The 17,264-nt window shown below is 40.5% G+C and overlaps 1 protein-coding gene across 1 annotated transcript; it reads left to right on the top strand.

Moving 5' to 3' along the window:
• Nucleotides 1–6,393: 6,393 nt before the first annotated feature.
• On the top strand, nucleotides 6,394–11,129 carry LOC117137845. The gene is made up of 3 exons (XM_033299547.1): nucleotides 6,394–6,612; nucleotides 9,329–9,960; nucleotides 10,352–11,129. The coding sequence occupies exons 2-3, from the start codon at nucleotides 9,330–9,332 to the stop codon at nucleotides 10,888–10,890; spliced, it is 1,170 nt and encodes a 389-aa protein (XP_033155438.1). The 5' UTR covers nucleotides 6,394–6,612; nucleotide 9,329; the 3' UTR covers nucleotides 10,891–11,129.
• The last annotated feature ends 6,135 nt before the right edge of the window (nucleotides 11,130–17,264 follow it).

The raw sequence follows: 17,264 nt of genomic DNA, 5'->3' as shown, positions 1-17,264 counted from the left end.
TTTTACCAACTTTAGTTTAGTTTTATACTAGCCATTTATTTATTCGGCATCATTAAACATAATTGAGCATTTTTTATGAGCAGCTCTCAAAAATGGTTTCAAACACATTTAGTGTCCAACTGAAAACACTTGCCCATAGCTGTGAGATAACGATTTATTTAAAATTCCTCTCTTAAGTGCTAATCAAAGCAAATTAAAATTTGCATAAGCCCAAAACGATTTCCTTGTATTCGATTCTGTCGATCGCAGCTGTGACTTCATGAAAAAAGGTGTTGAATTGCAGCGATTTGGCCAAAATCTCAATATAATAATGACGATGATGATGACAAGAAAAAATTCACACACCACTGACAAATTCGTTTGTCTTCTGTTTATTTAGATATTTTTATATTTATTTTCGAGGCAAAGCAAATAAAATCACATTCGTGGTGGTAGCAAATAGCACAATGCATAAATACAAATAACTCTTTACTTATTTTTTTATGTCGCAGTGTAGGAAATGATCATAATGGGTTAATAAGAAATAATAAACACAATGATTAAATATTATGGCTTGCCAAATTATGGGAGCCTTGAGTGAATTTAGGCAGCACTACTGTGTGCTGTTTTTTTTTTTTTGACAATTGGCCGTCAGTGTGTTAATTACATTGCCAAATGCCAAGCCTAGAAACTCGTGTTTAAACCAATAAATAAATAAGTTGGCCAAGATTGTGTTGAAAACTGCGTGGGTAGAGCAAAAAACGTGGACTAACTAATGCAACTAGGTAAATTAAGTGCTGGGAAATTGAATTTAGGGGATACAGAAGGGTACATTAATAGAATCTTCCACCAAGAGAAGGTTTTCCGTTTCAGTCATAAGAATATCGATAACAATTTTTCATCAATGTCAGTCAACAGATTTGTGAATAAATACAGCGCTAGATCATAGCTTTGTTATGCAAAAACTAATCAAATTTTATTTGCAAGCGGAAGCAAACGAAAACATTAAAATAAATTGATGGATTTGGTTTTGATATGCTAATTATGCTCGCCAAGTTTGGACATTGATAAGCAGTCGTAAATTTGGATTTAAGTTTCATCTAATTATGACCAGCTCGATTTCACAGAAACCTACATTATTTAGATTATCAGTGCTATTATCTCGCTCATCATTTGCAATAAGTCGGCATTCAATTTCAATTAGCGAACTTTCCATGCAATTAGTGTCTAAATTATGCACACTCAGCTCTGTCCGAACACCATGTCGTATGTGTAATTGTAGCCGCTAATTAAAACCAGAGCTCAAGCCCAATGTTTAATGCAAACAATGCAAATTGCGCATACGCCGCGTGAGCCATTGAACTTGTCGTCAGTCGGTGCTACTCAATGCCCAGCACACGCCATCTGTCGGAGGTTTTGATAATTACGGGCAATCCCGGGCTGCCGCTCAGGGTACCCACTGGATACCGCTTCCCAACTGATGATGATGATGATGATGATGGTGAGGCCTATCGTGCAATCATAATTAATTAAACATTGTTTTTAACAAGTTTCCGTGTCAAGATTGGTTGCTGTAAACTTAATTGTTGCTACAGCAAGTGCAACATTTTGATGGTTTCCTGTGAGAAAGCAAATTTTCTAGCCCACCACCATTGTTATCTATGATAAAACCACTTGGAAATTAAAAAGTAACACTTTATAAGGAAATTGATTCTTAAAAAAGGATTTTTATTTAATAAATATATACTAGCTTATACTTATCAAAATCTTTTACGCAGATATAAAGATTCTTACGAATACGTTTCAAATTTAAGCTATTGTTTATTTTCGAGGTTGTATTCAAAACTCACCTCTATCCATCTGATAGTTGTGCATCATAATCAAGTTAAAGGCATCCGCTTAATCTAGTTTCAGCTGATGGTTTCATTTTCAGTGTTTGGTTTCTAATTTTCGCCTTAAGTTTCTGCGTTTCGTGGCGCATTAATTGATTTAATGATTTCGTGGGCCAAAAACAAATGCCCTGGCTAGCCCAAAGTTAGTGATAATAATTTTAGTTGCGTTAACGAAGCGTTAAAAATCACCAAGCCAGCAGCAGCATAAGTGGCAACAAACTGTTGGCGGCTTTCGAGCAAATATTTGTCCGAGTATTAAAGTATCTTTCGGAATAGATAGAGCTTCACGCGTGGCAAACTTTTTTCAAGTGCAGCATGCAATTTTGCAATATTAAGAAGAAGAGCTTGGAAAAAAAGTGAAACTCGGAGTATCTTGCAGATAGTCGAGCATAACTGTAACCATAATTACCGACAGCAATGAAAAGCGAAACAAAATTAATGAAGTGTGTGATAAGAGCCGAGGGAAAAACTAAAAGAAAAGGAAAACCCCCCATTCCGACCAAGACAATGCCTTTGGTACTCGAGTACTTGGTTCCCCCGGCGATGTTCATACATACATATGTATGTACAAAAGTATCTCGATGCCAGTGCCATGTATCTTGTGCCGACACGGAAGTGCGGGAAAAAATGTTTCGTTACTTGGCCTAAACAAAACAATGCACAATGTACTCACGCGCAATTGTTTTTTTTTCCTTCCCCTCCCAATACGTTTTTGTATCTTGAACTTGAGGCATCATCGAACAAGATGTAGTATCTATGGGTGTATCCGCACTGCTTGTATGTGGGTTTTCTTTCTTTGCAGGGGTGTTTTTGGGTGTGTTGGCTCGCCAAGAAAAACTGTTTTTGGAAGTGCTGATTCGGAGAACAATACCTGCAGCTGTGAGTAATAGTTGTCATGCTATGCTAATGATGAACAACTTTAATGGGAAATCAATTGGCAGCTGGCAGTTGTCGTATTTGAAGTCTGCTTAAAAGGAAGTCTGCTTAACATCACTTTTATTTTCTACCAGAAGTTAAGTTTGTATATACCCAAACTTTGATATGCCTTAAATCTACTTCTATTAATATATTCAATAAAAAAATTCCCTTGATAAGCGAAGACGCCTAAAGCAACATAAGCATGAGCAAACACAATAATCGAGAAAAGGCAGCAACTATTTTGGCCAAATTATGTCAGAGTTGCCTCCAAAGATGTCTAGCTCTCGTGATGTCTACTACTTTGCTGATTTTTTCTGTGTTTTACACACATACGTGGATTTTTGTTAAGATGATTTGTGCCAGTGCCACTTGAACTGTGCGTCAGCAGTTGATTGAGGCAGATGGAGCTCGAGATGAAGACGATCTCGAAGATGGAGATGGAGGCGATGAAGGCGATGGAGGTGATGCCTGGCCCTCGGCATGTCAGATGTCGATGGTGATGATGCTGCGGCTGATGTTCATGTAGTTCGTCTTATATCTTTTGGCTTTTTGTTGCCCCGATGTCTGCCTGCAGTACTAGGCATTATTGCATCATCAAGCAGATTGAGCAATGAGTGGATTTAAATACAAATTTAATGGTTTCAGTTATGGGCCATTGTGTTGGGCCGGGGTCGTTAAACCGAACTCGAAAAGTGGCTTATCGATACGATTTATGGCTGAGAAGAAATGTTGCCAACTGATAATAAATCAAAATAATTGTAAAATTATGATCTATTAACTGTGTCAAATGTAAACACGTTTTAATGCATTTTTGACCTAACTAGTTTAAACATAATTAAGGTGAATGTAAGGTTCTTAATTATTAATATTATCATTTAAGATTATTGCTATGTTTATTCTTTTTTAAAAAGGGAAATGAACATTCCTCAATTTTATTTTTCACAGCTAAGCAGATTTGATGAGCAGAACATATTTATGAAATCCTTTTGGGCTTTCATATTTCGGCTTAAATGATTAATTTACGTTTGAATAATTCACTTAAAGGCGGATGCAAAAATGTTGGGGAAGGGCTTCTTACATACTGACAATTGTCCCGAGTTTGGAAAAGGAAAAGGAACCCCAAAAAGCGTTTTGCTGACACACCAAATGGGAAACAAACAATTACCGACCATATTTCTTCCCTATGTTTCTTCTCTGCCATTCGGCCGCTTTCCTTTTGTGGGCCGAACACGTGCAAAATGTCCAACACGGTGGCCAAATGGGGCCAGAGCAGTAAAAACGCCATAAATGCCCAGGTCCACTTACAATTATTGCCCCAATGGAGGGAGACGTCGGTGAGTTGCAAAAAAAGAGGCTGCCAGCTATGAAAAATCGAAAGTGGCAAGCCGAGTGACAAGCGTAGAGCACAGCGGTAAAAAGCGTCATGTGCTATTGGCTATAGCCATTCGATTCGATTCGGTTTAGATGCGGATTTGGATTGGTATAGGTACTGGTACTGCGATTGGTATTGGGCTTGGGTGCAGCGCAATCTGCGACTCAGCATCTTTAATGCTCGCTGCAGCTGTTGCCAATTCACATTGGTTGTGGTAATCGTAATAACCAAAACAGGCTGAAGACATCATAAAAACGTTGAAATGTGCATAGTAGCACTCACTTATAAGACTAAAGAATGCAAAGAATTAAGCTAAATTACTAGTTAATAGTTCTTCAGTACTTATTCAAGATGTTGTTATATCTTTTAGGATGCATAGTATATCTTTTTTTGATGGCAGCTTCGATGTCAGTGCAATTTGATATAAGGCTTACAAATTCGATTGATATCATATATATGTACTGCTCAATCATCGATGTTACAATGTGTGCAATATTGTTACCAATATGAAATAGCTTGCAGTTTTTTCTCGCCATCACCAAGAGCATGTTGCACAATGTCGCCGGTGCAAAGTATCTGATAGATACCGGGCGAAAGAGCCGAGCACACACACACGTATTGGAATTGGAGCAGAGATCAACGAGTCTGCCGCCAGTCAAAGGCAAACATCTGGTTGTGGTACCGCCCCCTCACTACCCCTCACCACCACCGGAAAATGCATCACCCCCCCGCTGGGAGGCCAGGTGCAGCCGGTTTCCCGTGCGTTGGCAACGTGTGCTGCCCAAGTCCCAAAACGACGTTCGCCATTAAGAGCGGCAAATTGCTCTGGCTCCAGAGCCTCTGAATGGGGCCAAATAGTGCATATGTATCTATATGTTGGGGTTCTACGGCAAGGAATGTAGGCCTGATGAACTGCAGGCTGGCTAAATGAACTGAATGGATGGATAGATGGATGTGCCTGGTGAAGGCAACAATTTGCGAAACTCTCGTGACCAGAAATCCAAATAACATTTGAATGCTGAATGGAATGAAGTTTATAGATATATAGATATATTTCTATAGATATACATGTATATAGCTACCATAAACATATTAAAAGAATTCATGGAATAATTTAAGGAGTATAACAATAATAATAATCCTTTAAAATCCACCAAACAATTATTTGTTAATGGCCTTCTATTTTTTTTTTTTTTGGTGACACATCTGACCACAAAGTGTGGCCCACTTGAGCTGGCTTAATTGAATTGCTTTTGGTCCGGTCTATGGGCCATCAATTGATTGTTTGCACTCGACACTCACCGCAATAGGAAATAATAACTGACCTGACTGAATAAACACCATAAATATCGGCACGACTTTGGGTATACCACAAAAATAACAACAAAAAACCAAACCGCCACCGCACTGAAAGTGAAAGCTTTTTTTAAGGTTTTTTTCAAACAATTTATTTTATAAATACCTTTTGGTAGCTAACGAAAAAAACTGCATAAATTATTTGGGCTTTAGCCGCTGGCGATGGGAAAAGTCTCGAATGAGAAATGATGCTCATCACCTGTTTTCTTTTGATGAATTCAAAGGCGGCGCACATTGCCCCACCCGAATGTCGGTTCAAGTTGAAGTTGAAGTTGAAGTGATGCAATTTCTCTCAGCAGCGATTTCAATTTCTTTCCGCAAGTAAAAAAGACTTGAACTTGGCAGCTGCTTTTTTTTTTTAAACCACTTACTGTAGCAATGGCTATGGTCACTATGCGGCTAAGTTGAATGAGTTTCGAAAATAGGTGTAATATATGATATGAGTGGTATGAATCAGCTACTTTTCCTGAATGATGACAGTTCAATTTACAATTTATACATTTTAATTCCCATTTTAGATACATTTCTTTAGAGCAATTTCAATTCGTTGTGTAATGAAGCCCAGTTTTGCTTACATATCTTTGGCATTTCCCTGGCGCAGCCGCATTTCAACGACTCTCAAATTTGCATATCAATGTGACTTTGAGTAGCTCTGCGACTGTGACATAACCACCTGCTGTCATTTTAATTTACTGCTAATTAATTTACAGGCCGCCCGAAATTACATCTAACCAAAGACATAAAGACTGAATGGGATCTCTGATTAATTTTGATGGAAATTGGCCAGCGAACATGCGGTGAGCTTAGCCCGAGGATCAAACCCGTTCGAACATGCTGGCAGAGAAGCGGCAAAGACTTGTAACTTGGCTCAAACCGTTGGCCAAAACAGTTGAGCGCCGGTCGAAGAAGCGAACACAACGCGGTTGCGCATGCGCGTGGATCATGTGCGGATCGGACGTGTTTGAAATTCACAATTCAAGTATTGGCTGAAAGAGCGTTCTATAACCATAAAAGTGTTCTGCCGCAAGTGACAAGTGACCGACGGCCTAAACAAATTCAAATTTATAACCAACGCCAAAACCAAAAAAAAACAAGGTGAATGAAACTGCCGAGCAAACTGTGTCAAAAGCAAAGAAAGTTGCTATTTTTTGAGTGTGGGCAGGCTGCCAAGTATCTTTTGAGGTGTATCTTCAGCTCCGTCTGCTGTTTGTTTTCAATCTTTTGTCGAGATTGAGTGATCAGCTGCGTGGGTCTGTGCCACATGAATTCGAATGCATCTCAGGTGTAATAATGATCACCATTTTTGGGCACTACGCCCAGGTATGCGAGAACTGTTCTTCTCAGGTGATTCATGATCCAAACTTCTGCTTGTCTCGGATTTTTTTTTCAAAGGTGCGGCAGAAGATGTGCCTTTTGAATTCATTTCACCCTGCTCTCGATTGGGTTGATGTAAATCCGCCTTTGGGCATGATATCACTCGAATAAATATTTATATATTTGAATATTTAGCAAGGTCGATTGGCATTTGCCAAACGTGTTTCCAGTTATTTTGCATTATAATCCGATGTCGAAATATTTAGCCTACCTTTGCATAATTTGTGCTGAATGAGACATGGACAGGTTGTTAATTATTACCTTAATTGAAATATTCGCAGAAAACCAAATTCAATCGAATAATATAATGGAGGTGGGCAAAATTTGAGTAGTAAATTTAATAAAGTTGAAAAATGCATTATAAATGAATGAATGTTTTAAGTTAATCACAAGGTAAACATTACTAAGGAGTTTTTGTTGCTTGCATACTACATTTTTAAAAACCTTTTTTTACATACATAAATTTTGCTTTAATAAATCTATATTTAAATATATGTTTGCTGTCATTCGTCTTAATACCTTTTCCGGACATCCACAAATATTGATAGTTGTCTTTAATTTTAAGCCTAACTCAGTTGGCCAAAACCACTATCAATCACCAAACGCTAACAAGCCCGACTGATTACACAAAGTAACTCGACGCGAACTTGACACATTTGATATGCAAATGGCCAGATGCCAAAGTCAAAGCGGCACTTTACGCTGAAATGAATCTGAATCCGAAACAGAAACTGAATCTGTATCTGCATCTGAGGTTGACCGGGGCAATCAGCCAACCGCAGTGGAGGAGTGGAAGTGCCGGCCGAAGATGCCAATTAATTAACAGGGTCTTGGGGTTTTAAGTGGTTCCATATCCACGAATGTGTTTGCATATTCAACTCTAATTGCGGCTAAACACTGCGCATGCAATTAACTTTTCACGGTAAAGGGCCACGTGGCGCATACGTAATGCGAGTTTCACCAGCCAAGAACATTCATCATGCTTATCAATTTATTCATCAGTTATCTAGAATAATAACTGAATATCAAATATAGAGTGCAGAATTTGTATGCCTCCATTGTTTGTTTGTTGGATTGACTACATTTTGGAGTTCCTTTAAATAATAAATAGCTCAAAAAACAAGCCCTAAGCCATTTTCACTCGCGTGCAAATCACTGAAACTGCATTCAGATGGGCTTCTGTGTGCATATTTTGTGTTTGGATATATGCCATAAAAAGTTTATAGACCCTGAAAGATACACAGATACACGATTTCATTTGCGTGTCACAGCCAAGTCACGTTGTTTTTTGTTTTTTCTCGTTACAGTTTGTGTATTTTATAAATTATATTCCCATCGGAAGCCTTTTTTCTTGCTCAGGCCATACAAATGTTAATCGATAACCGAAGAGATTAAAACAAACCAGGCAAAAACAAAACCAACTCAACATTTTTATGCAAATGCACAAATCACAAATGCCTCGAAAAGATTGCGCAAAAACCTTTTTTCAAATGGGCGTTTGATAGAAATAACTGAGTAAAAACCCTGAAAAAGCCAATAATTTTGCCAAAAATATTTAATTTAATATTTTTTAGGGTATTTTATTTTAGCTTATTGTTTCCACAAATGTTTTAATATTAATATTTTCTGTGCCTATTCATGCTTTTCATTCAGATTTCAGTAGAGATTTAATCGAATGAAAGAAATGTGAACCGTTTTTCGCTTATTACATGTTGATATTGTCTTTTATGTTAAATAAACTCTGAAATGAATATGCAGTTAAAAAACTCAACGTTTTCCATTTATATTTAGTTTTACAATGGAAAACTCGGTGTATTTTAATTTCATTTCGATGGCACTGCAACTGACAAACCGATCGAAAATCTAGTTAACCTTCTCGGCAAAATGGAAATTAGTGTATTTTTTTAGTGGCACTTATTCCACTTGATTTTGTATCGCATATTTTAATATATTTATACAGTTGCCGACGGGCTGCATTTCAGATTTTAATTAAATAGTTTTTTTTTATGATATTTGATAAGTAAAGCAATTTGTTTTCGTGGATGGGTTTTTTGTTAGTTTTCCTTTGACGTAAACCAGTCTGTTGGCTAATGGAATATCGCGGCTTATTGGCAATTGGAATGCCAATTGATTGGCCATGCTAAGTTATGCAGATCCATAAACCGGCTAATGTTTGCAATCTGAAGTCGTGAAGTGTAACACCTGCAATTGATATAGTGGAGCCGGTGTGCAATCTTAAGCCGGCATTAATGCCGCGGAAAATTCGCGGCCACCGAAGAACGGGTTCGATTGGTTGACGGAAGAGTTTTCAGTATTGGCCACAAAGTGCGTTGCGTAAGCAACCAGTTGATGCACTTGCTCATGGCTTTCCCACACGCACCATCTCCGCATTTTCCCACTAATATCTATGTATTTTTTCTTTGCCAATTTCTTGCAGCATGCGTGAACGCAGTCAAACAACCCCAAGAAGGCGACGAGCCGGTCCAAAACAGGCCTTACCTGGCAGCTCCTCGGAGGGAGTGGGCGCCCTGGAATCCCCCTATTACACCATTGACAACACGGAGGATATATATGGCACCACGCTGCTGCCCTCGCAGCGCTGCTATGTGGATCCCTGGGATCTGGAGAACTATGATTATGTCCGCAAGAAGATCGATGATGTCACCGGTGGAGGTGGTGGAGGTGATGGTGAGGCGATTGAACCTGCCTATGGGTGCGGTGGCAACTCGCTGACCCCCAGTCCCACATACGGATACGGAGTGGGTGACGGTGCGGGTGTGGGTGTGGGCATGTCGGCCACAATGCCACGCCCCCACACCCAAAGTCGCCGGGTGTCGCGTGCCCAGTGCCAACTGGAGTGCTGTGTGCCCCAAAGGACTCGTCGCCGGAGCCGCAGCGCCCGCAAGGAGCCTATCTATACGGCCAGGAGCGACATCTACGGAGTGCCCAGCCGCTACGAGGACTACATGGCCACCATGACCAGGCAGTTGCAGCTGGACAATGGCGAGGATGAGGAGCCGGAGGATCTTTACGGCGAGGAGCAGCGGCAACTGTACAATGGCTTTGGAGGTGGGTGTCCAAATCAAATACAAATTCGAAACCCCTTTAATACTAACATTTAATTTTAAATTCCTTTTGTTTCTTAATAAGGAATTTATTTAGTTAGCTTTGTATGCAAATCACACAAATGCATTTAGATTTCATTTTCGATTCCATTTGATTGTTACAATTTACGCAGTGCGTCTTTTATGGCAATTCAATTAAAGTTTAATTACAAATCTCTGGCAAAATCATTGAATTTTGAGCTTGACTAATGAAATTTGATTTTCTGTATTTGGGGATCATTGAATACTTAGTATTTGTTATGTATTTTGAGTACTAAACCTTTTAAACTATATGTAAATATAGTTAAAATATAAATGTAGCTTTCACTCATTCCGTGTAATCTCACACATTTCAGGCTTCTCCAGCACCAGTTCCACGGAGCATCCCTCCTCCATTGGCGATGAGCAGCCCGTTCTCCAGCGACGTGCGGCCACGATGCAGCGCCGCTCCGTGCCCAGCGAGATGCAGCGGAGCACCAACATGGCCGGCGGCTATGGAACTGCCCCCCATCCGCGGCGCAAGCGGAGCGGCAAGGCGGCGCCCATGGCCGCTCCGCCGCAGATCGATTTCCCCGCACCGCCGCCACTTTCGCCCGCCTACGACTACTGCAATCCCTATGCTACACTGCCGTACTGCAGCATACCGGATTGCAGTGAATGCCAGCAGCAGATCTACGCCGCACCCTCCGCCCTCTACGGAACCATGGGCGGCGTGGTGGGTGGTGATGGCAGTCGGTTTAGGGGCTCATCGCCCCATCATTCCAGCGGTGGCGACTCGTCGCTCTACTCGGGAATTTACGCCCGTAAATTCGGACTGAGCAAGAAGGGTCTGCTGCAGATCGACTACTCATGCAGTTGGAACGATCTGGACAGGGTGATGCAGCGCCATTACTGAGATCCATGGGTCCGCATCCACGTGGGCCTGGGATTTGGGTGTTTGGGTTAGGCTTACTACCAACACGTTTGCACCAATCGCGAACAGAAACCATATTGTCATTTAAGTCATTTTGCATTACAGATACACACAAACACACACACACACTGAAGACCAAATAACTGAAACATGTTTGTCGTAGATATATAGTGTTTTCATATTCATATTTACCGAATAAACATTTTGAAGTCAAGCATTAAGGATTTGTAGTTCTCATTAAAAATTTCAAGGTATGGGTGTAGAGAAGAACTAATAGTTCCTATAAATTTAAAAGTTAGGTAACACTGAACTTTAGATAGTATTTTCCTATCACTTATAAGTATAGAGTTCATAAGAGTTAGCTAAGTTGATGGCACTAATTAGGCAAAGCATTCAGAACCAAATAACTTGGTGACAAAGAAAAGTTCCTCTTTTTCCACTCTAATTAGTTGTGACGTCACTAGGCGAATGTTTCATGTTTGACAAAATGTTTGGGGGGAAATGAGAACACGGAAATGGTTTTAGCGCCGGACTTTGATGAATGTTTTGGGGATTGTCAAGCCTAACTTAGTCGAACAAATGCCAAATGTGCAGGTGTACGAACGGAACGGGAATTAAGTGACAGCAGGAAAGTTTTTAAAGCACACCTTTCGGTGTTGAATGGTGGAAAAATCCATTAAACTTTTCGCCAGCAAAGTGGGAAATGCAACTTCAGCTCGATTATCTCGGCCGGAGGTGCACAAATACACGGAGCGACCTGTTCAAAAAGGGAAAATCAATAAGGTAAATAAAACGGAAAAGATTTTCCTCTATCTCCTTTGCTCTTGCCCCCTATTTCTCGCCAGCCCCCCGGCCCCCTTTGCCGCTGAATGCGATTTCAATTTCTCAATCCAATTTACCTTTGCAACACTGTATACACATCAGTACACAGACAAAAAATGTGTGTGTGCTTGAGATTTAAAACGAAATAAAAATGATGCTAATAGTTCACAACACTGTCATATTTTTTATTCATAACTAAAATTAATATATAAAAATATAAATTATTAAAAAAAATGTTGCACATGCAAATCAGTACAAACTGCTCTCCTACCTTTTAATTTAAAACTTAAGCAAATTGAAAAGCTGACTATTTGTTTTCTGTGTAGCAATTCCAATACCAACACAAACACAAATACGAACCAAAGTACAAACACAAAGCACAAGTAAATCATAAAAAGCAGCAACAACAAGCATCTGCAAAGCGAAAATCTGAATGCACAAAAAGAAATGGGAGGGGAAATGTTCCAAGTCGGAGGGGAGAAAAGAGACATAAAAAATGAGGAGCTAAGGTTTTTGCTATGCATATAAAAGCGCAAATATTTGCGCAACATTTTCGTCGTCGTCGTCGGCGATAAAAATCGAACAAGAAAAATATGCAAAAAGCTGAACAAGCCGGCGGGGAAATAAAAACGTCGCAGGAATAAGCCCAAGAATATAAAAAAATATATGTATATATATATGTGTATATGATGTGTATATTAGTGTGGGTCCCTCTTTTTTGCCGGGGATTTGCCTTTATTATTGTATAACGTCAAACATTTGCATGCGGCGACGCCTAAATGTATGCCACACTTTGTTCACCAGCTGCCACACCCCCATCGAAGCCCGCCCCTGTTCCTCCTGCCCCCTACGGCCACTTTTTGCCACTTTTTGCATTTGCATTTATGTGCGGCGCCAATTCGAGCTGCCACGCCTCCGGCCTGCCCCTGCCTACCCGTGCCTGCCCCGCCAAACAAATGCAAATCGCAGCGAAAATATTTCGCACTTTCACGAAACTGAGTTGAATACCTACCTGGCCACCCAACCCACCCACCTGCCAAACCCAAAGCCCCACCTGCGATTCCTATCTCTCTCTGCGAACGAGTGCTCGAATTTTGCCCGGAAAAGTGCTCCCAATTTGCAGCCAAAGAAGATGGAAAGCCCTTTTCCGTTAGGCGTTTTGTCAGGCAATTTGGCAGCGATCTGTGAAGAAATGCCCAATTTTCCATAAATATACAAGAGGTAAAACCATACAGAAAGGCATATTTTAGATAAGAGCACTCCTTATTTGCATTTTAAAATTTAAAAAATTTAAATAAATCAGATAATTGTTAACTGTTTACGTGTTTTAATCTTTTTCAGTGCATTTAAATGCAATGAAAGCCAAGTTTCTTTTGCTTAGCATTGCTTTAACTTTATAACTTTACCTATTCTTTTTGTTTTAACCATTTTTGAAACATTTGTAATATTTAACCCTCCTTTATAAATTCAGTGTTCGAAAACGAACCATATTGAATTTTCGCACCTTTTTTCACCGCCATTTTTTCGCTCTTTTTGCACCAGTTTTTCTTTGTTCGCTGAAAACAGCGGAATAGAGATGAAATGTAGAAAATTTGCGATTTTACGTTCTATTCTCGTCGGGTTGAGTTGAAAAAAAGGGCCAAATTGTCGGCGACGACAATTGTAAGTCGTTTGCACAAATTGCAAGTTAAATGGATCCTTGCCGGCGGGTCTGCCGCTCCATTTGAAATGGTGCAAGCAAGGATGGCAGGACGACAAGATGGTCGCCTATAATGCGACTGACAAATGCAAATGAGCTGAGCGGATCGGGCAGCTGACAATCAGTGAGGAGTATTATCCTTTTCAGAATAGCCAGCAAGCTGCTGGCAACACAATTCCTGTTAAGCAGTCAGGTGCGAGAAAAGAGGATTTGGCTAGAGATTAAGGATGAGATCGTGCCGGATTGATAGGAACTCCAATTTAAAGTTGTTTCAGTTGCAGTTAAACATGAAAATATGATTGTCAAAAACTCAGCAGGACAAAGTTTAATTAAAACTATATTTAAGCTTATCAAATGCGAGGTGAAATGTTACGAACTCCAAGCACCCATTATTTGTGGCCCACATCATACACACACACACATATGTGTGTGTTGGCCAACTTTCGAACTAAGCTTCCATCATGAGGGACAAAATCTGCAGCTAAATGCCCTTATAAATTACAGGCAGCTGTCAGAACTCACGGTTGCTGTTTTGTTTTGTGTTGTGATGTTTTCTGTTGTTTTGTAGTATGCAAAATACTCGAGTTAAAAATAAACCAGCAACCTGAAAACTTAATTAAAGTTTTTTTCCTTCTTTGTTTCAGGTGCTGTTTGGGCGGAAACGACAAGTAAGAAAACGAAACGCAGGGTTGCAGGAGGAAAAGGACACACCAAACAAACAACAAAACGCAGTCACTTACTCACTCCTGTGTGTGTGTGTGTGTTTGCCTCTCTGTGTGTGTGTGTGTGGGCGTACTGGTGTCTCGTTAAGCCAGCAACTCAAAATGGCGCCCGAAGTCCTGCTGCCTTGTGTTCCTTCCCTATGCAATTTGCCAGCCATTTTGCACCTTGCAATGAAAATGTTTTTTAATTAAAAACAAGAAAGAAAACTTTGCGAAGGCTGTTGAGAATAGTTGGCACTTAAGACCAAAGGTATACTCAGTGCAGTCGTGGTCAATTAGGGGAGTACCCTGTTCTATGGTGAGAACCAGGTTTTTATAAACTTAGTGCTGTTCTGGATGGATTTACATCAACAAATATTTAAATAGGTATAAAGGTATTAAGTACAAAAAGAACTTCTTGAAAATATATACATTCCATCTTTTATAATAACCCAACACTAGTTATCAAAGAAACGGATATGGACGATATAACGCATACGCAGGGTATTGCCAGCATAAAAGACAGCTTAAGTCGCACTAAGGTGTAGAAAGTGTCTGACATTTAGCGCCTTTTCAAAGGACTGCAAACAGTTTATAGACATAAGCACACAAAAATTTGCATTTATCTGTGTTACTATGTGCCGGAATATACCATATACATACATATCTGTATATGTTGTGCTTAAGACGGGACCCCGGGCTGCCATTTGCTAATGAATAAGTTAATTTCATTTTGGCCCCAGCAGGGAAATGCGGAACCAGGACGCTCGTCGTGTTATTTATGTGGCCGCTGCCTGACTGTCGCCCATTTTAAAACCCTCAAAGTGGTCATTAGAGACTTTGGCTCAGTTGGCAGTTTCAGTTTCAGTTTCAGTTCTTGTTCCACTGCCACTGCCGGCAAAACACGAGGCGAGCGAAATGAGACATAACAGAGGGGCTGCACTGCGTATACTTAATTTATATATAGGCAACGCCTCCATCCGCCCCGTTGCACGTTCCACGTTCCACGTACAACAAAAGTGGCCACTAAAAGTGTGAGGGTGCGGGGTGTATAGTAAATATACATACTTATATAAGTTGTGTTAGAGTTCCCCTCTCCCCTCAACTATATTTAGTTGCGTACGTGCACAGTGTTGCTGTAAATGCAAATTAAGTCTTTTGCAGCACAATATACCATGGAGTAGCGGCAAACAGCCAGGGTGCGGAACATTGGGCTGGCTAGTGTAGGTTGGCCCAGTGCCGCATTACGGCCAAAGTGTTGGAGTTACGTAAGCCCGAATCCATTAGTTGGAGCAGCTAAATTAAAATAAAGGACTCACTTGCTCCGAGCTCAGGGGAATTACGAAATCAGCGGGCGGAGTCGGGTTGGCTGTCAACAAGTGCGCCATTAATCTGCATTTCTAGGTAAATTCAATTTATCGTCAACCGCATTTCCTCAAAGGCTGCTTTAACGAATCAATACTGTGGTTATATCTTCAATTTAAGCACAGTTACAATTAAATTTGTTGCAAGTTTAGTTGTTTATTTGGGCCATGTGGAAACAGACATTTGGTTTATATAAATATGTAAAGAGTATTCATCCTTGAGCTTTTATTGAATTCCTGAAATGTTGTAACATATGTATTGCAAAAGCAAAATCATAGTTTAATAATTGATTTGCAAATGTCCATTTTAGCCTTGTGAAAAATGTGACAAATTTGGAGCAATCAAAAAGTTTAACAGAGGCCATCATACGACATGTTGTCCAAGAAACCCACAGGGGAAGTGCTGAACGGGGGGTGGGAGGTTGGTGATGCAGATGCATCAACAGCATTTTTGCATTTGCTGCCAAGGCTAATTGACATGAATAAATGTTACGCAATCAGCAGGATAATAAATTCAATGGAAAAGCGGGGCAACATTTTCATTTGCCAGCGACGACTTTGTATGCGACGAGATAGCATCTACTGGAAAAAGTTCCTCGCACCGGCTATACCCCTCCTGGTATTCTTACCAAGATCTAGTCAGCTGTTTATATCACCTCACAGTCGTGATTACTTGGTGATTCCCCATTTTTTTCGGCGGGGTGCGAACTCCTTTCGAATGGAAAACTTTATGGCCCCCGCACACATATACGCTCCAAAACGTGACGGGTCCTGGCAGCAAATAAATTTCCACCACCATCACGTCTCCTGTTGCAGCCTGCTGCTGTCTGCGCTCCTTGGGCTCGACGGGCACCATGGGCTCCATGGGCTCCTTTGGCCCGAATCCGCACCCGCCGTTCTCAGCCTCCTGATGCCGCTTTTATTGCTCGCCGGTTCAGTGTCAGTGTGTCAAGCAGGCTGCGATGTGAAATAATTCGCAAAATGTCATTATTAGTTTGGATTTTGCGCAACAGCAGCATAGGGGGGATTGGGGAATGGAACAAAAGACAGGAGCAGTTGGAAAAACACTGAGAGAAAATGTGTGCAAATTATAAACAACATGATATAAATTGTTTAAAAAATATATTAAAGAATATTTGCTTGCATGGTTGACTTTTCCATATCTGACTGTCATATAACAAAATTTTATTTATTATATTAAATAATTTAGTATGATTTTTTCCAGTGCATGCGCACACGCACATCGGCACCCGTCACGTGCCCTATGTGTTCGTGGATATGGGTTGAATGATAATGCCGGCCCAAGGTCCTTTTACCCATTCTTCCTGAACTCTGGCCGCACCCCCCACCACCCTCTTTTCAGTCGTACATCATCATCAGGAGGCATCAGGGTAAAGTTGATTCGACTCCCCTTTGTTATTTCTGCCTCTTCACCTGCAGGACACGTAGAACATTTGATGGGACAGCCTCATTTTACACACCCACTCCGCCTGGTGTGGCATGTGCATAAGTAAACACTGAAATTGGTTTCCCCTTGGTGCCCGGCAAATACAAAGGCACACATGTATCATCATATCATACCACACAGGTTATATATCCCATATCTTCGCTATATATAACTATATGCCATATGATGGATGGCGGTTTAATAATAAGCAGATTTTTAAGGGGGATCAAGCTGATTGACTGATGCCCAATAAAATTTGCCTTCAGGCCCAAAAATGATCCAGCCAAATTAATTGGATTCTTTATAAGGGTTTCAAATTGAAA

This window comes from Drosophila mauritiana, chromosome 2R (genome assembly GCF_004382145.1).
Source record: "Drosophila mauritiana strain mau12 chromosome 2R, ASM438214v1, whole genome shotgun sequence".
NCBI classification, from domain to species: domain Eukaryota; kingdom Metazoa; phylum Arthropoda; class Insecta; order Diptera; family Drosophilidae; genus Drosophila; species Drosophila mauritiana.
The sequence above is the reverse complement of the archived record's forward strand: the minus strand, read 5'-3'. Positions and strand labels throughout refer to the sequence as shown.